Source organism: Peromyscus maniculatus, chromosome 16 (genome assembly GCF_049852395.1).
Source record: "Peromyscus maniculatus bairdii isolate BWxNUB_F1_BW_parent chromosome 16, HU_Pman_BW_mat_3.1, whole genome shotgun sequence".
NCBI lineage: Eukaryota > Metazoa > Chordata > Mammalia > Rodentia > Cricetidae > Peromyscus > Peromyscus maniculatus.
Window position 1 is genome coordinate 21112691 of NC_134867.1, and position 20472 is coordinate 21133162.

Sequence of the window (20472 nt, forward strand, 5' to 3'; positions counted from 1 at the left end):
ATAGTGGAGACAAAACCTTGAGGAATGGACCCAGCCCCAGAACCCGAGATAGGCTTGAACAGGATTACTTTTGATCTGAGCTGGTCATCAAAGTTCAACTTGGCTCTCTTTTCAAATACATCATATGTTTGTTTAGTCAATAACTGAGTAAATACGAACCTTGTTTTCCTGTGGTTCTTTGTAGGTCCTGTAAAAACATGGTAGGTTTTTACAGAAGTCAACTTTTACCCAATTTATCAAGGCTGAACTACTAGTGCCTTCCCTAGTTCAGTACTCATCTGCCAAAACAAACCCTGCCAGGACTATTTGTACCTCAGCCACCCTTCAGTCCTTGCCACTCGTTCACATTTTAGCTGACTTGGTTTTGTTTCCTCTGCTGATCTGCAACCGTGAGTAGTAGAAGGTAGATGTTTGGCATCTTTCTAGCCTTATTTTTTTTCCTCTGCATGGCTTGTTCTTTTCTCTTGAATTTTCCGACTTTCTCCTTTCTTTGGACTTAAATGATAATAAGGAAATGCAGACCACCTTGCAACACCAATGTCAAGGTTCTGTATGAATCTTTCTCACACACACCTTTCTCCCCTTATTTCTGAGAGGCATGGCTCTTAAAATTCTCTCTTAATACTGTGAAAGTCAGACTACTTGAGTGGCCGATCATGACAGATAACAAAGGATGACAGTTTCTTTCAGTGTGTTTCTAGGGGCAGCCTGACACACTGCTCGGTGACCAGACTTTCTGGAAATCACAGTAATGTGAGGAGTAGGTGGGTAACTCGATGGGAAATTCGTGGTGGCAATGTCAACACGTCACTTCACCTACCATCTTGAAACCATTATTTGTGAGCAGACCCCAGGTCTTCTGTTCCTATTACTCACTAGTCGGGCTGCCTGGACTTCACCTCACAGAAAGATAATCACTAGAGGCTTATGTTATATTTTTCAGTTGTACTCAACAACCTCCAAAGGCTTTACACGGGTGACTCTAACATAAAAGATTTTCTATTTCCTCTTTGCAGAAATCTAAACCCCGACCTGTATCGATCAAGTGACTTAGATGGTTTAGAAGAAATTAAACGTTGTTTGCTAGCATGCAATTTAGACAGAGCTGTATTTTTAGACTTTGACACATTTATTTTCCTAATGTACACAAAAATTCTTTTGGAGTAAACAACTGAAATTTGCAGTTCTAATGCTATTAGAAACCATGGCATTCTCTAATCTATTTAAGCATTACGTAGAGATTTATCTGACAGATCCTATGCAGATATTTGTCTGGACCGAATTTGCAAAGATGTAATCTTTCTTTAAGTTCTGTTCTCTCTCTCTCTCTCTCTCTCTCTCTCTCTCTCTCTCTCTCTCTCTCTCTCTCTCTCCCTCTCTCTCTCTCTCTCCCTCTCTCTCTCTCTGAATGAAAGTAAATTAATTGAATTAGCATAGCTATTCTTATTTTATTTTAGCTACCACTTTCTTGAAGTTAATTTCAAATAAAAACTAATAATTAAGTCAAAAATCTAACTAATATTTAAAACTTTTTGTTATCGGACATTATGTTAATTGCAATTTTGCTAGTAATTACTAACAGGTGAATTTTATCTATTTTAGTCTATCAAATATTGTGTTTATGCATTTTAAGTTACTATTTTATGTTCATTATATTTCTTACTCATCTGTGCATATTCATATGCTTTATGACAATACATACTTCACATAACTGAGATGTTAGTGCACACACAACTGGCTGCTATTTTTAAGCATCCTTATACCTGCTGTTGGTTAGATCAATGTTGTGTTTATTGGCATATCTCCATTGCACCAGGTTTAATAAAGACAATATTATTCAAACATTAATTTATCATGCACTTTGAACATATCTACCTCCATGCCCCCTGGTAAGTATTTTGAATCCCCAGTAGTGGGTTTCTCCACCAAAGCAATAAGCTAAATCAAGCTGAATTAATAAGACCATGTTGAATCTGAGCAAAGCGTTCCTGGGTAATCTCAGCGGAAGAAGGGAAATCATGTGGTAGGTCTATGGACCAGAGCTTAAGCAGCCTGTAGGTGCAGTCTTGAGCAGTTCAGGAGGGCGAGGTTTAGAGAGGGAGGAGGGGGACTGAGGTGGAGTTTCCAGCAGGAACACCTCCTTTATTACCATATCCCCTTCTCCTACTGCAATCTCCTTTCCTCCCCAAGACCCTCATTTATACGTGGTTTTGTGTATCGGAAAATCTAGGGTCCAGAAATGAGATAAAACATGAATGTATAGTCGTTTCATTAGTCTATTTCCGGGCTTTTGCTTTTTTATATCTGTGGGAGTTTTTAGTTGTTTATACATTCTGGATATCATCTGGGCAGTGGTGGCGCACACCTTTATTCCCAGCACTCGGGAAGCAGAGGCAGGCAGACCTCTGTGAGTTCAAGGCCTGCCTGGGCTACAGAGTGAGTTCCAGGAAAGGAGCAAAGCTACACAGCAAAGCAAACCTTGTCTCAAAAAACCAAAACAAAACAAAACAAAATTCTGGATATCAGTATCCTGTCACAGGTATAGTAAGCAACTGTAGCTGAAAGTTTTCCTGTGTCCCACTGGTCCATAGCCACTCAGACCCAAGTAAACACACAGAGGCTTATGTTAATTAAAACTGTAGCCATTAGCTCAAGCTTCCTACTGACTAGCTTTTACATTTAGACTCAGCCCATTTTTGTTAATGTATATGTTGCCATGTGTTCCGTGGCTTTACCTGTGTATCATTACATGCTGCTCCCTGGACGGCAGGCTGGTGTCTCCTGAATCTGCGTTCCTCTTCCCATAATTCTCCTCCTCTGCTTGCCCGCCTATGCTTCCTGCCTGGCTACTGGCCAATAAGCACTTTATTTATCAACCAATCAGAGCAATACATATTCACAGCATACAGAACATCCCACAGCAATCATCGAGACTTTCATTCATTCTGCAGGCTGTGTGTTCACTGAATGAATTGATTTCTTTGGTGTGTAGAAACTCTTCAACTTATTTCCTGAGCTGTTGGGAGTCCTTTTCAGAAAACCTTACCTACCTCACAAAGTGTTTTCTTTTCTGTTTCTCTCTAGTAGTTTCAGAGTGTCTGGTCTTGAAGGTATTTGGCAGACTTTGAATTGACTTTTGTACAGAGGGAGAGAATGTTACCCGGCTTCATTCTTCCACGCATGCCATCTTTCACCAAACTCTCTCCTTCGAGTCCATGACAGTACGTCAGCAGTTTTTCAGATTTATGGCCGCTCTGTTCCTCATGGTGCTGGGCTGGGACTTCTGTTTGGGGGATTACTTGTGGTGTTTTAATTCCTGATATTGTTTCACTGGTAGGGCTGGCAGTGTTCAAGGAGGACAGGGGTTTTGTAAGGTTGAGGCATCCTTTACCCCACTGGACTTCAGGCATAGCTCAGCAATTATAACCTCCCAGATAGCTTCAAGGCACCAGGCGTGAGCATCACTTCTGCTTCAAGAGCAGAACACTATGGAAAGAGCCACACCTGGTGGATAGGTCCACAATGAAAACATAGTAACAGCTAGTTAAAAACAAGCAACTCTCTCAACTCAGATGACAAGGACAAATAAAGGAATGGGACTGGCAAGAGGAGGGCTGGACAGGAGACAGACAAGAAAGACTAGTAATTCATATTTGAGGAACGGAAAAATTAGAAGAAGAGAGAAAAGTCAAAAGCAGTGGGGGAACAGTAAAGATGAGAATGGAGGTAAGTCAGAACCAGCCAGGAGGAGAATGAAAAAGAAAACAGTAAGCAAATACAAACAGAAAACCTAAAATAATTCTACCACTCAGGATGCTGAGGCAGGAGACCCCACCACGTCCACAACTCCAGAGAGAGGGAGAGAGACAGAGAGAGAGACAGAGACAGAGAGAGACAGACACACAGAGAGAGACAGACACACAGAGAGAGACAGAGACAGACAGACACACAGACACACACACAGAAAGAGAGAGAGAGGGAGAGAGAAAAAGAGAGAGAGAGAGAGAGAGAGAGAGAGAGAGAGAGAGAGAGAGAGCGCATATTATGGGATGTGGTCTGTACATAGTCCTGTAAGGTCCAAGCCCCTGTGCCAGTCATGGGAGGCCAGGAGATGGAAGGGAATGGAAGGAGCCACAGGCACATCTGATGTGCTTTATTTGCTGGCTCTCGGGGCTGTTCGGAGGTATAGACACAAGCCTACAGAGACACACAGGTAGACTGTCAGATGGTAGGGAGACGATGAAAGCTCAGGCCTCTTTCCTTAAGGACGCGTTTATACAGAATCACATAAAAGTAGAGATGGTTGTATAACAGTATATATTACTGTCTGCAGATCCCTGGTGTCATCGATTTTGTGCTCACTTATTAACATCCTGCACTGTTTGTCTTGGCTCATACTGTATCAATATCTGTGCTATGTTGTCTAAAGATAAACTGGCCCCTTTGACCCTGTGTACCCTTACAGGTCTCTCACATGGGCACAGTTTCCAGGCTTGGCTCTGCAGTCCACCTCAAGCCATGGGCCAAACCAGATACCCATATCACAGAGCATTGCTGCATTCTGATTCAAAGTTTTCCCTCTCTAGCTAGAAATATTCTGTAGGACAGATGATAGAATACGGTGCCGTGGCACTTCCTCTGAACTCCCAGGATAAGCCATGCAGGGAGGGATCTTTGCCTCCAGAATGCCCTAACCTCCAGCTCACTAAGATTCTTGCTAAAGTGGCTTTTTGTCACCCTCTGTGAGAGTTTCCTAGCACTGCCCCATGCCCTCCCATAACCAGTTCCCACCCCTGTGGCTATCTATCTATCTATCTATCTATCTATCTATCTATCTATCTATCTATCTATCTATCTATCTATCTATCTATCCATCCATCCATTCATCCATCTATCTATCTATCTTATCTATCTATCTTGATCTCTATCTCTCTCTATCTCTGTGTATGTGTCTGTGTCTCTTTCTCTCTCTCTCTGTCTCTCCCTCCCTCCCTCCTTCCCATCTCTGCCTCTATCTCTGTCCGTGTGTGTGTGTGTGTGTGTCTGTGTGAGTGTGTGTGTGTGTGTGTGTGTGTGTGTTCCTCCACCTCTCCTTAACATGCACTGCTGTTAAAAGCACAGTACAAATATTGAGGCTTTCTCTGTTTTGAGCTGTGGTTCCAGCCCCCAGCAGTAACACTCACCCTTCACTGAAGCTGAGCCCTCTGAAACAGACTCTGGAGTCTCCTTCTGTTCGGCTTTCTGAAATGTGTTTTTCCCTTGCTATGGAAACTAGTGTTTTCCTACCATGACCTACATCACAGATGGAGGCTCTGCCACTGCCCCTGGGTTATCCCGTGGAGAGCTCATCAGCACGTTCCTGTGTTGCTCACCACATCCCACTCACGTTCTTTTTTTACTTTACATCGTTACTACAAACACTGGTTAGGATGTGAGCAGAGGGACCTTTAACCACTGTTAGTGGGAGTGCAAGCTTACAAGATGAACCAGCTCTGCTCCTCTTGCGCACATACCCAAGAGAGTCTACACACTGTCACAGAGATAGAGATTCATTCTATAGACAACACATTCATGTGTTACCTGAAATTTGGGGGGAGTCTACCAAAATCATTCATGTTACTGGGAACATCAGAGTCCCCTCTCGGGCGTCTTTTTCTTAATAGTAAGTTTAAGAACAGACAGAAATGTAAACCAAAGGACAATTTTATTTAAATGAATTTAAAAGGAAAACCTCCATGGCAGGCAAGCTGGAAACCTCAGCAGTAGCTTGGATGAGGGAGACAGAGAAGAGGAAGGGGAAGGCATGCCATTTCAGTTGAGATAGTACAGAGGTCAGCCTCTTGGTGGACAAGCAGCCCCCCTGGTAGGGTGGGAGATTGAGAGGTGGGTGAAAAGGCCCACCGTACCAGAGAAAGCATACTTACCTCTGCCTAATGTCTGAAAGTGAAAGACAAAAAAGAAGAAAAAAGAAAAGCTGAGCAAACCCAACAGAAACTCAGGGTAGCTTATAGGGACTGACTACAGAGCTGGAATTCTGGGAAGGAAAAGTATATTACCTCAGTAAAAGGCCAACTGTTCCTCCTATCTCTTAAGCATGGTTTAAAGTAAGTGTGTCTTCTTAGGGGGTCCCATCGCCAGGTCATGGCACTGACCAACTGTAATTTTAGATCTCCACCCAGGTCAGAGATTTCTTTCTGTCGACCAGAAGGAACTTGTTTCCCTTAATGGGCCTTTACTGATACTATTATTAATTTTCTATTTACAATAACAAAGAAAAGGACACAGCCTCAATATATAGCTACTGATGAATGGATAATGAAATTGTGGTACATCTGTACAGTGGAATTCTAATCAGCTGTAAAGAAAATGGAATGAGGGTTGGAGAGATGGCTCAGCAGTTACGAGCACTGACTGCTTTTCCAGAGGTCCTGAGTTCAATTCCCCCAACCACATGGTGGCTCACAACCATCCATAATGAGATCTGGTGCCCTCTTTTGGCCTGCAGGCAAACACGCAGCCAGAACACTGTATACATAATAAACAAACAAATAAATAAACAAACAAGTAAATATTTAAAAAAAGAAAATGGAATGATAGAATTTGAAGGAAAATGGATGGAGCTGAAAAGGATTGTATTAAATGAGCTAACTCAGGCTCACTGAGATGAATTGTCACATAGTCTCTATCACACACAGATCCTAGCTTCCAGCTTTTATATATGTGCAGTTATATGGGAATATGAATATAAGTCATGCAAGTGGTAAAGAGACAATAAAAGGGGAAAAGCTTTTAAGAAAGGAAGTCATCTGGGGTAATAAAACATTTATGACATGTAAGAAAAATGAAGGTGGGCATCTGCAGGGACGGGGGCGAGGAGATCTGGAGGAGTGTGGGAGTATCACCCCCCAAAATATGTACAAAAATGCCATATGGATACATGGTGCTTTGTATCATAAAATAAAAAAATATATGCTATATTTTTATTTTAAATTCTTCTGCTGAAAAGTATAATATCGCAATAAACATTTTCATACAATATTTGTGACTATACAAGAATGATGTTTCTAAGGACCATGGATTTTAGCCAGGCAAAAAAATATTAGAAATGGTCTCTCAGATGCCAAGTCTCAGAAATACTCCACGGAGACAGTAGGTTATCCATACTCTAGGAAAAGAAGAATATAAGCATAGTCCTTAACAGAATTTCTTATTTTCATAACAAAAGTATACATAATAAAAATATAATATACAAAGAAACTCATTAGTTAAAAACGTGGTCTCTGTACCCAAATTGTCTTTTGTCAAGTCTTTCTAAGTCGAGCAGCTGGACAACCTTGAAGGATTTGGTTGTATTCTCTGTGCCCTCTTTTCTCATCTGTGTGTAGATTAAGATTACCTTTCCCATATGGAATCATAGAACAATCTTTCTAGCTTCCTGCTATGTTTGTTTCCTCAGATTTTATATAGTGATAGTAAGATGTAGTGACATAAGATTATTGTAAATTTTAGTAGCCTAGCATATGTAATATGTTTATTGTAGTAAATATTAATACGTGAGAGACATTTCAGTGGTGCTTGGTACATGTAGACCACTCAACAAGCATTACTCACTATTGGAAAATACTATGATTGTGAAGAAAATTTTATGATTTTTATTTCCAGGTGAATTATCATGGACCATAAAAAGGAATATTTACTTAACTTCAAAGGCTATAATTTTGAAAGATCTTTAGTTAAAATGGACATAGTGGAAAATATGGATGATTACGAAATTAGAGATGATGATATCTTCCTAATCACATTTCCAAAATCTGGTGAGTGGCATGAGTAGGTCATATGGCATTCGTATTTGTTTTGGCTCGATAATAAGTGCATAATTATTCTCCTTTCCACACACCGTCAACTGTTATCTAGAAAATGCTTAAATTTCAAATACATTGAATTTTGTTGACAAAATTTCCAAGACAACTGTAATCTACTTAAAATTTTCAAAAACAGAAGGAAAAAAAAAAACAACCTTAAGCAGTGAGGTTTCCCAGAAGGATTACTCTTGAGGTTCATGAGGCTAATCAGGACAAGTACGCACAAACACTCCCGTTTTACTACGCAGTCCTGTTGGACATGAAGAGGGACTAAAGTTCCCTTTGTAAAGGGAACTTCTACCTCAGCAGAAGGTAAAACTTGGAAGTCTTGGTTTACGTTTTTGCAACAGTTGACAGATTAAACAGCAAAGCTAGAAGTGTTTAGATTTCACATACCCCCTCCCCGCTTAGTTTTGCTGCCCATGAACAGTAACACCAAGATTTTATATCCATATTGGACCACTTCAGTAAATAAAGACACTTTGCAATATGTGCAATTCTTTGTTCATATCCAGTCCTACTTTGTTTCCTGTCTTTGTGATGTTTAATGTGGTATACAGAACTTGAAGGACTCTGGGAGGCAGTCACTCTGTTTCACTGTAGATAGTAACTAAATAACGCAGCCCCTGGACAGCCACTGGGTGCTTCTGAAGGTCCTCAGAAAGACTGAAAAGGGGTGATGAGTGTTTATATTGTACCACACAGGATGCCGACACTTTCATTGTTATCAGCCCCAGAGTCTGTGATGTCTTGACATGATCTGTTCTATCAAAATTTCAGCCTCTGCTACAAATGATGCACTATCACTCCTCACTGGGAATAGTCATTGGTTAATCAAATCTACACCGCCACCAACGAATTATCTGGAATAGCCATTAATAAACAAGGCTAGACCTCAGCACTGTGGTATTTGATCCCATGGGGTCTACTCTTAAAGGGAATAGAATTGGAATTTTGCATGTATTTCTCAAACACTTCCACTGTATGACTTGATCTAATAGTCAAGAGACCAGAGGTCAATTACATCGAAATCTGTGGTTTCCTCTTTCAACGTGTATATTATGATCTATGCCAGAGAAGTATCTGAGCAGACAAAGCAATTCCAAAGGGGATGGAAACTGGAAATTTAATTCTATTGGCTTTTCTACACTTTTAAATGGCAAGGAAATAATGAAGTAATTTCAGAAATAAGTCAGAATTTCCCATAAGCAACAATAAAGTGGCATTCAGTAACTACTTTATATTTTATAAAAATTAAGAAATAATGTAGAAGGCTCCAAATAGGGAAAAAAACAAAACACCTTGCAGCAAGTCAGAAATGCCACTCTCCCTGATGTGATCTGGCTCCACTGTATGTATCCATATGTATTGATACTATACTTTACCTGTTAATGTCTGCAAATGTTATATGCCAAGAGCAGCTAAATATTACCAGAAGGACCCCACACGAAGCCCAGAATACACGGACACTGCAAGAATAATCTGGGTTATCACTACCAAATCACTGCATATATTTAAGTGAGAAAGGAACAGAGTAGTTGATTTCAGCCTTGCCAACTTGAGTGTTACATACAGGCAACGGGGAATGAAAAGTGGGCATATCCAAGCATACTTGGAATGTTTAAAGAAAGGAAAGCTCTAAACTTGTCGAAGATTATGGCATTACTGTTGGGATTCATTATTGAAACCTACTTCAGGATTGAAAATAAGATTGCTATCTCTTTTTACAGGTACCATCTGGACTCAACAGATCCTCAGCTCGATTTATTTTGAGGGCCACAGAAACAGTACTGAAAATGTCCAAACCATGGACAGAATGCCATTCTTTGAGTACAATATTCATAATTTGGACTTTGCCAAAATGCCATCACCACGCATCTTTACCTCCCACCTCCCATATTATTTAGTTCCAAAAGATCTCAAGAACAAGAAAATCAAAGTAGGTCATAGAGCTTAGTCACTTACTGTACCCACGAAATGCCTTCTCCAAGTACTGAATAATTAGACTATTCCAATGTTTTACTATTATAATGCAGCTGCTATGGGCATTCTTGAGTATGTCTCCTGGGTACTCTTCCACCATCTTCCCTAGAATCCACATCCAGGAATAGAACTGCAGAGCCACAATTATCAGAGGATTCAATTGTGGAGGTTCTGCAGTATCTCTGAAGAAAGCAGATTAGTCATTTCTTGCTGAAATGTCCAGTAGATGAGTTCTTAGTTTTTCTCTAGTAACGTGACAGATCAGACTTTTAAAGGTTTATCAGCATGACAGCTACCAAAAGGTGTCTCAAATATATCTTAATTTGCATGCTCATGCTCATAATGGAAGCAATCATGTTTTATGTTTATTGGCCATAGTTATTTTTGATTCTGTGAAAAGGCCCAACATTTTATGACATTCTCCTGATCAGTTTGCTTCCTATCACTTCTAGATATGAATCTATTTTAGGTCAATCACATTGTTCTTCTCATGCATGTTTTGATTAATAACATTCTTAATTTTTGTGTTATCAAACTGATTGATTTTTCTTTTAAATAAATTGACATTTTAGCCTGGAGATATGCTCTTTGAGTTTTGGTTTTTCTTTCTTATTCTTTTCCTCCCTCCCTTCCTTTATTTCATTTTTTTTTCTTGTGAGAGCCTGGCATGGAGCCAAAGATGGCATGAACTCCTTCTCCTGTCCTAGACTCCGAGGTGCCAGGATTGTGGTCACACTCCCCCAGATTATTATTTCTGTATTTGAGTTTTTATACTCTTAACTAATGTTTAAGTTATTTTTCGGAAAGATATGAAGGAAAAACTCATTTTTCTTTGAAGATTATATGTGGATTACTAGGTATATCAATATGCCTATTAGTTTTTTGTTTTTAAACTTATCTCTATTGCTACCTTAGTTATATATCTAATATGACATAATACTCATCAACTGACCCTCATGACAAAATAATTTACCTTTAAAATTTTTAATTAAAAATTTTATACCATATATATTGATCATATAAGGCAAATTATCAGTATTTATTAACATTATAAATAATATTGCTTTTTGAGAATTGAGCTACATTCTTATACATGTAGGAAATACCATGGAGAAAGAATGTTTATTACAGTACTCTCTACAATACCAAAAAGTAAATAATAACCACTTGACTTTTCACAGCTTAAAGACTAGAAGAAATAATTATGCTTATTGTCATAATCAAATACTATAAAATTGTTTTTAAAGCTTATAAGCATAACCAATGTTTTTTAAGGAAATAATCCCACACTTCTGTCTACAGATTCTTTATATCTACAGAAATCCTAAAGATGTTTTGACCTCCTATTTTCATTTTACAAATTTGATGGCTAACCTTGAAGCTGAAAATTCTATGGAAAATTTTCTGCAAACATTTCTAGATGGGAGAGGTAAGTATTAATTCATCAACCCAGACACAAATGAGCTACACAAAAGCTAATTACACACTTAGCCAAATTCTCAAACTTACAGAACACAATTCAAAGAAATGGAGCAGAGCAATGAAATGCCCTGCTTTCCTGAAAGGAACAAGAAAAAGAATACCAGAACAAGAAGCACAATACCAGACAAACAAAAAACAGAACCCAAAGAACTCATCTCTAGGGACAAATGAATGTCCACTCTATCTGTCATCAGCTGGGTTTTCTATCTTTAGACACCACTTGAGGACTGTCAAGGTTGCAAAGGCATGTCATGTAGGAACTATTTTGGTTTACAGATAGTCTATTAATTCTTTCCAACTAGTGACAAAGGCAGAGTAATCCATTCTGGCAGAGCAAATGCTGAGGGTGAGTGTGTGCTTTGCATGGGCCTGTGGAAGGCCTTATACAGCAGCGGTGGAATTATTCATTGCAATACTTAGGTGGATTAACTAATGCAAGAGGCTCATAGCATGTGGAGTCATGATCTCTATTCAGATTCTGTGCCACTGTAGACAGTGAACATGGTTGCCCAGGCCTCATAGAGAACAAGAGTTTCAATAGATACGGGTGCCCTCTGTGGAGAAGTAGGAAAATGAAACAGTATGTCCTAAAGTCATCTGCAGTCTCAGGTCCTTGAGTTTCTGGATTGCTTCCTTCCTACTCCTTATATAGGCGGGTTTCTACGAATGTCAGGTTATTGTTCCCCTAAACCATTAAACATTTTAAGAAGGGATATAGATGTCCATTGCAGGGACTCTGTTTTATTTCTGAAAATTCCAAACCAGAAAATGAAGAAGAGAGTTTGTCGTTTACTATATGCACACACAGGTTGACAATTTTTTGTTTGTTTGTTTGTTTGATTGATTGATTCATTTTTCAAGACAGGGTTTCTCTGTGTAGTTTTAGTGCCCATTCTGGATCTCACTCTATAGACCAGGCTAGCCTTGAACTCATAAAGTTCCGCCTGGCTCTGCCTCCCAAGTGCTTGGATTAAAGGCGTGTGCCACATCCTTACTCCTTACCTTTGTTCTCAGTGATAGGAAGCTGTTGGTTTGACCACATCAAAGGCTGGTATGAACACAGACATGACTTCAATATTATGTTCCTGAGCTATGAAGATATGAAGAAGGTAAGATAAGGAAGTTGTATTTTTAAATGATTGCTTTTGCCTTGTTCTTCTCTTGGTTGAAACCGTGTTCTCCCAGTTCTCTTCATTCTTGAATTCTCCTTTGGGCTTTGGGTTGGAGATGATTCCTAATGTCCTGCTTGCCTCACTCCTTGGACTTCCTCAGGACTCTCTTCTCCCTGTACAGTCATCTCTTGTGATCCCTTCTCATGCGACCACCTGTGTCAAGGAAACCTCAAAAAATTCACAGCAGCAGTTGTTTTCATAATCAAAAACTTGATCATCACATATCAATGGCATCCATTAATGGCATCTGGTATGATATTCCGGCCCAGGAGTAGAGTGTGCACTGATCTCATCTTCTCGAATTGCCATTCCTTTCTTCTCCCAAGACCCTCCCCGATCACTATTAAACACGATTCTCCTTAAAAGTTGACTTTTAAGTTTCCACAGATGAGAGAACGCAGACATTTGTCTCATTGTCCAGCTTATTTCACTTGACCTGATGTCCTTAGCTTCACACATTTTACTGCAGATGACAGAATTTCATTTCATTTTAATGTCTGAGTAATAATCTATTATATATATATATATATTGTGTATGACACATATCATAAATTATGTACTCTTTCATCTGTTGATGGACACTAGGCTGAGTCCACATATTGTGGTTGAAAATGTACAGCAATAGGACCAGATAACAATAAGTTTTGGATGGTGACTTCATTTCTATTGGCTATATACTCAGAGATGCTATAGCTGACATGAAGATCCACTTTACTATAGTTTTCCATGCTCACTACCTAATGAGAGCCAGCAAAGAGCAGAGAGTCACATAACTATTACAAAATGTGGACAATTAGAGCCATAAACCAGAATTGACCAGCTCTTTGTTTTATTTTTGTTACTTGGTTTCTTTTTTTTAGATAGCATCTCAATGTGTATTCATGGTTTGTCTAGAACCCTTTATTTAGACTAGGCTAGCCTTGAACTTACAGAGATCCTCCTGCTTCTGCCTCCTGAGTCCTGGAATTAACAGCGTGTGTCACCTTACCCAAGACGGGCAAAGTTCTCCATGAAGGCCTTATGCTGAGTGTTTGCTCCTACCCTTGGCTCCCAGTTTGACTTTGCTGAGCTTGTCTGAGATTAAGTTTCTACTAAAATTATTCACTGAGATTTACTTTTCATTAATTAAAGACAGTCTGTTTTTAATTTGTTCTCATTTATAGTATTGGGTTAAGGGCAATTCAAAACTTTGTCTTTTACCTCCTTGAATATAGTATTATGTTAAAATTATTTCCAAGAACTCCATTATTGGTAGCACCCAAAGCCTTATCATCTTTTTTTCTCTTTTTTTTTTTTTAGCTGCATTGTTCTATTTTTCATGTTCTTTCAGGTCTTGGTTTTTTGGTCAGTCACTGTGCATCAAAGTGATTAGCATTAGAATCCTATTATTTTATTCACCACAACACATTAAATTTCTTCCACAAATGAACACATACAAAGATAGAGACTAACACACTTAGGTCAGCTTAGCAGGACCCCAAATCATCTGGTTCCCACATGCAAACACATCTCTGTTTCTTGTATTTCATGTATAGAGTCCTCTGAAGTTCAGCTTTCATTAAATATGGACGAGATTTCAAGCTTCTCTAAATCGGTATTCATTCTTACATTGACAAAGAAAATCCATGTGTTCATTCTTATTTATTTATTTTTGTTCTTGAATTGAGGTAGTACTTCATCATCATGAAGAATATTGTAACTTTTCTGGGTAAAATTAGTCTCTCACAAAACTACTATATCCATAGTCATGTTATGAACCCCCAATTGCACCCTTAATTATGATTTTAAAGTCCATAAGGTAAAATTGCCATCTCACTCTTATGACTTGTTATGCAACCATTTGTCACTACTGCTCTCCAAATCCTTTTCTGCTTGTCAAACTGAAACCCTAGGATCATAAAACCATAACTTTTCCCTTTCCTCCTCTCAGTCCCTGAACATCACCACCCTGCTTTCCTCCTCCAGTAATTTCTTTATGCTCAATATTTGGTATGAGTGGAAACAGGCAGTTGTATTTTTATTGACTTATTTTTACTTACTATGATGTTCTCAAGGCTTGTTGCATCACATGTCAGGACTCCCTCTCCATGTCTGCATAGTATCCCATTCTATTTATGTTCTGTGATCTATATATATATTTGGCTTGTTTCCACATTTGAGCTGGTGTGCATACTGATGTTGTGAATATGGATGTGCAAATCTTTCAGAGATTTTTGGGCTCAGTTGTTTTGAAATGAGAAGTGAAAGCCAGGAGTGGAGTTGCTGGAGCATATGGTGAATCTGCTTTTATTTTGTGAAGGAAGCATCGTACATTTTTCCTCTACAGATGTACCACTTTATACTCCACCAACAGCAGCATCACTTATGGTTTATGTCAGTTATTAAGGAAGAGCCATCATAATAGGTTACAAGTGGTAGGCTCTTCTTGTCCGTTTCCATTTCCCAAGTGACTAGTGATACAGAGCATCTTTCTCCTCCATTTAATAGATGTTTCTAGAATCCCTTTGAGGATGATTTATTTAAAGTTTTTTTTTTTTTTTTTTTTGATTTTTCGAGACAGGGTTTCTCTGCGTAGCTTTGCGCCTTTCCTGGAGCTCACTTGGTAGCCCAGGCTGGCCTCGAACTCACAGAGATCCGCCTGCCTCTGCCTCCCGAGTGCTGGGATTAAAGGCGTGCGCCACCAACGCCCGGCTGATTTATTTAAAGTTTTAATTGAGTTGGTTTTGTTGTTGTGGTTTCTGGGCATAATCCTGTATCAGATAAATGACTTATAAATATTGTTCCCATCCTATAGATTAACTTTTCACTCCATTGAATAGGTCCCCTTTTACATAGGAGTTATGAAGTTTAATGTAATCAATTAATTCATTTTTCTTTAGATATCTGTACTTGTAGAGACATATCCAAGACACCACTGTGAAATCCTTTGACGTAAATCATCCTATTTTGTCTCTGTACTTTTAGAGGGATATGCAGAACACCACTGTGAAATCCTCTAAGTCTCTCTGTAAGAGCATTGAAGTTTAAGCTCTTACTTTTATGTTTGACCCAAATTTTAGTTGTTTGACATACATTTTAAGGTGAGAATTCAGCTTTATACTTTTGCATATGCACATCCAATTTATCCAAGAACATTTGTTGAAATGAATGACCTTTCCCATGTAAAGTTCTTGGCAGTCATATCAAAAATCATTTGACCATTATAAGTGAGAGATGATCCCTGCAAAGCCTATTCTGTTCTATTGGTTCACGGCTGTCTTCAAGTCACTATCACACTAATAGAATTACATGACATTAAAGTTACTTTTTGTGGGTAGAGATGGCTCGGCAGGTAAAGGGGCTTGCTGCCAATCCAGATGAGCTAAATTCAATCCTTGAGACACACATGGTGGAAGAAGAGAGGCAGCTCCTATGAGGTGTCCTGTGACTGAGTGTGCGTGTACGTGTGCGTGTGTGTCACACACACAAATACAAAAATCAACAAATAAGTAAAGTGTAACAAAGTAATTTTGATATCTGAAAATGTGTCTCCTCCAAATTTAATCTCTATTTCAAAACTGCTTGTTCAGGGTCTCTGAGATTTCATATGAATTTTGGACAGATTTTCTTTTCTTTTTTTTTTGCAAAAATGAAAAAAAATCACTGCAATTTTCATTCAGACTGCATGGAATTTGTGGGTTGGTTTGTCTAGTGTCTTTAAAATAACTGTCCTCCAATTCATGAGTGTAAGACACTGTTCTGTTTATTTCTGTTTTCTTCTACTTCCATCAATGTTCTGTTGGTTTCAGTGGACCTGTCTTTAGCCTTTTTAACTTTACTCTTAGGTTTTTTAATCCTACCATTTCAAAATTCGTGTATTTTTTTTTCTTTTCTTGCTTTAGGATTACTCATTACTAGTATTTAAACTTTCAACTAATATTTGTATATTGACTTTGACTTTGTATCTTACAACTTTGTAAAATCTCACTATTTTAGCAGATCCTTGTGCTTTTCCTAGTTTTTCTTTTTACATATGAGATCATACAGTCTGCTTTACAGGGATAATCTTACTTCTTTGTCTCTAATTTAGATGGTATGTTTCTCTTTCTTGACTAAATGCTCTGCCTCTCATTTCCCAGTAATATGTTAAATAAATAGAAGTAGTAAAATCTAGCTTATTGCAGACCTCAGAAGAAAATGATCACATTCTTCTCAACCAAATGTGATTCTGGCTCTAAGTATTTAATACACAGTATTTTGCATTGAGCTACTTGACTGTTGCTGCTTGTTTGTGTTGTTAGCTGGTTTTTGCTCTTTTGGGGGGCCTGCCACCCAACTCCCAAATAAATTACACACGGAGGCTTATTCTTCCTTATAAATACCTGGCCTTAGCCTGGCTTATTTCTTGCCAGCTTTCTTTAACTTTAGATTATCCTGTCTTTTGCCTCTGGGCTTTTCCCATTCTCTTACTTCTGTAAATCTTACTCTTACTCCATGGCTTGCTGTGTAGTTAAGTGGCTGGCCCCTGGAGTCCTCCTCCTTCTCTAGCTGCTTCTTCTCCCATATTTCTCCTTCTATGTATTCTCTTTGCCTGCCCACCCCACCTATCCTTTCTCCTGCCTTGCTATTGACCGTTCAGTTCTTTATTAGACCATCAGGTGCTTTAGACAGGTACAGTAACACAGCTTCACAGAGTTAAACAAATGCAACATAAACAAAAGTAATACATCTTAATATTCTACGACAAGTTTGTTAATATTTTTATTTAACAAAGATATTGAGACAGGTGTAGTAGCTCCTACCTCTAATCCTAGCCCATGGGATGCTAAGACATGAAGGCCATTCTAACTTTCAGAGCATCCTAGACTACATATTGAATCCAGGCCAGCTTCAGGCTACAGAGTCTCAAAAAAGTTGTGTTTTATTAATGGCTTATTCTGTATCAATGATAATAAATAATGATTTTAGTTATTTCTTCACCCTATTCCTACGATGTTTTCACATGTTGAAGAATCCTTGCATTTCAAATGTAAATTCTACCTGTTCATGTAACATGGTTAGCTGTAACTTATACCCCCATTATAAGGTCAGTGATTCCTCAACCCATGACTTTTTCAGGACCTCAGAAGCTCAGTGCTTAAAATCTGCAGTTTTCTGGAGAAAAAACTGAGTGATGAAGACGTGGATGCTGTTGTGAGACAATCTATGTTTCAGAACATGAAATCTGACCCACGAGCAAATTATGAAGATATTATAAAAAATGAAATTGGGACAAGAAATGAAGAGGGAAAATTCCTCCGCAAAGGTGATATTTAGTGGTCCACAGCAGAAAAAAAAAAAATGTTGAGTGTTCCTTGGAGTGCCTAGGAGAAATAATCTCTGTTTTCCAATGTATTTCTCCAGGTGATAAGGACATTAGGAAGCATCGAACATTTTAGCTGACAGAGAACCTGAAGGGTTTCTAGTAGTGTTTTTTTAAAAAAAAAAAAAAAGCTGACAATTTCAATTTCTAAATAGATATGATTTTCCTTCCTTTTGGGCCATACATCCTAATCTTTTAAAGTATGTCAGCAGTCTTGTCCTAGGCAATAGATGTGTTAGAAGTGAAGATTCTAATTAATCTTATGCTGTTGTTTTGTTGTTTTGTTTTGTTTTATTTTGGTTTTTGTTTTGTTTTGTTCAGTTTGTGTGTGTGTGTGTGTGTGTGTGAGAGAGAGAGAGAGAGAGAGAGACAGAGACAGAGACAGAGACAGACAGAGAGAGACACAGAGAGAGAAACAGACAGACAGAGAAAGAGAGAGATCAGGAGAGGGAGAGTGTGTGTTTCGCAGTGTAGCCCAAGCAACCAAGGCTGGCTTAAATTCATAATCCTCCTGTCTCTGCACCATACCCCTCCCTGAATGCTAGGATTACAGACATGAAGCACCATGAACTCCTAGACAAAAAGAGTTTACTCACTATTTTTTCTAGGATATTGTACAAGTAAACATACTGTATGTTTATATTGAAGATAATGTTTAAAATGCTGTTTCCTCCTTGTGAGATTATTTTCATCATAAAAATTAGAGTGATATCTTAATAACTTTATCTAATATGAATTCAATTAAGTAAATGGGCAATAAACTTATTATGATCTCATTATATGCCAGGAGATGTGGTTAAGAATAAGCATTTCCCTCTTGATACTCTTTTAACATATCATTACTATGAGCATTAGCTTGTATTTTAATATCTGCATTTTTATATTTTTCAAAAACTCTTTTATTTTTCTCTTCTGCCACTTAACACCAACTCTCACATCCCATTTCTCAGTAAGACTAAATGTCTTGCCCATGATAGCTTGCCCTCTGTTCCAAATGCAATCATATCGTTGTCTCTGACAACTGAAGACCCCAAATGTCTACTTTCATTTTAACTAGCATAGTGATGATTTCAAATTCTTATCCAGTAAAATTATAACACTAGCTCTTTCAACGTTCTGCGTCACCTTGACTTGACTTGCTGAAAACCTCTGGGTCTCATTTTTTTCTCTTTAAAATGAAAAAAAAAACCATACCTCATAAGGTTGTGTTTGAAATATATTGTGTTTGAAGTATGAGTGTTTTCTTAGTATGATTGGTGCACAGTAAAATTTATTTTTAAAATTCTAATATATTTTTTAACTTTTAAAGGGTTTTCTTTTTTTCTAAAAATTGGTTACAACTCAGTGGCAATAGCTTAGTGATGCCTATTTACTATGCTGCTACTCCAAAGTTTCTTCTACTGGACGTTCTTCTGTGACAAGAGGAGAGGTAGCCAACCAAACCCTGCTGAGAACTCAGGGATGTGCAGTGTGAGCTGTAGAGAATGGTAGATGCTGCCGTACGCTTCTTAAGCACCTTGCTCATGCGGGTGCTGCCCTGTGCTTCTCCCATCAGGTACCATTGGAGACTGGAAACATCATTTGACTGTGGAGCAGAATGAAAGATTTGACAGAATATTCTACAAGAACATGAAAAACATCCCCTTAAAGTTCATCTGGGATATAAATGAGGAGTAGAATTTTAATTGCCATGTGAATTAATCATATAAAAATGTACTAGCCAGAGGCCATATTTTAACATTAAAATTAATTCCGCTCACTTAACTATTAATCACAAAGCACAATTCGTGAACAAAATGATTAACTTGTGCTGAGGTTGCGTGCCATGACATTAATTTCAAAGGTGACCATGAGCATTGGTATCCTTCACCAAATGGTTTAACAGAAAGCATCAGACAAGGCTTGCAGATGTCTTCAGAGAATATTCTATAGTCCACATTTTCTTTCCCTTCAATTAATTTAGGATCCAGTAAATATTAAAAATCCATTTACTCTTTTAATTAGACTTTAATTCTTTGCCTTTAAAATCGATAAGACTGTTAAAACGTGGTGCGTGAAATAAAAAAGAAGAGATGTCATATACAAACACATATGCCTTTTAAAAATAATGTAAGAGGTCTCAGTTTGCAATAAAGACGTGAAAGTCAAAGATTAAACACATACTGGTCCAAGTGCATATGCCCAGGATCTGGGCCCACACCTGGGGCCATGTGGGGAATCGAGGGCCATGCTGCTGTTGGGTCCCTGCCGATCTAAGTGACCTGCACTGCCAATCAGGACCATGGTACATGTGAGCCTGGGCTGCTGCCCAGGACCATGTCTGGGTCCATGTTCCAATCACAGATGGAGTCTGCATTGATGTCTATGGCCCGTAGTGCCACTTAGGGCCATACAGATGTCAGGGACCTGGGCCACCACCTAGGGCCACGTTAATATCTGTGGGTAGAGTCTCTGCTGGGGCCATGTAGATCTGAGTAGCCATGCTGCCTCCCAGGGCCATGGTATGCTCTGGGCCTAGACTGCTATGAGCCATGTCTGGGTCCATGATTCTGCCACAGCTGCCATCTGCATTGATGTCTATGGCCTGTAGTGCCACTTAGGGCCACACAGATGTCAGGGGCCTGGGCCACCA

General features: G+C 38.8%; 1 protein-coding gene across 4 annotated transcripts; it reads left to right on the forward strand.

Moving 5' to 3' along the window:
• Nucleotides 1-210: 210 nt before the first annotated feature.
• LOC143266720 (amine sulfotransferase-like) lies at nt 211-19996 on the forward strand. 4 transcript variants are annotated; one of them, XM_042262069.2, is made up of 8 exons: nt 291-403; nt 3085-3221; nt 7663-7814; nt 9593-9801; nt 11148-11274; nt 12342-12436; nt 17597-17783; nt 19396-19996. In XM_042262069.2, exons 3-8 carry the CDS (start codon nt 7673-7675, stop codon nt 19515-19517), a joined length of 882 nt encoding a protein of 293 aa, XP_042118003.2. In that variant the 5' UTR covers nt 291-403; nt 3085-3221; nt 7663-7672; the 3' UTR covers nt 19518-19996. The 4 variants fall into 4 exon arrangements, with proteins under 4 accessions (XP_076408576.1, XP_076408574.1, XP_042118003.2 ...); XM_076552460.1 differs by having other exon boundaries at nt 339-389; XM_076552461.1 differs by lacking the exon at nt 3085-3221 and having other exon boundaries at nt 211-389.
• Nucleotides 19997-20472: the final 476 nt, after the last annotated feature.

What these genes read in the sequence shown, in the direction of transcription:
- LOC143266720 (XM_076552461.1), top strand. Translation starts at nt 7,673, where the DNA reads ATGGACCATAAAAAGGAATATTTACTTAACTTCAAAGGCTATAATTTT. An exon ending in TCAAGAACAAGAAAATCAAA is followed by an intron (nt 9,802 to 11,147) that starts GTAGGTCATAGA and finishes TTCTGTCTACAG; the next exon opens with ATTCTTTATATCTACAGAAA. An exon ending in GCTATGAAGATATGAAGAAG is followed by an intron (nt 12,437 to 17,596) that starts GTAAGATAAGGA and finishes TGACTTTTTCAG; the next exon opens with GACCTCAGAAGCTCAGTGCT.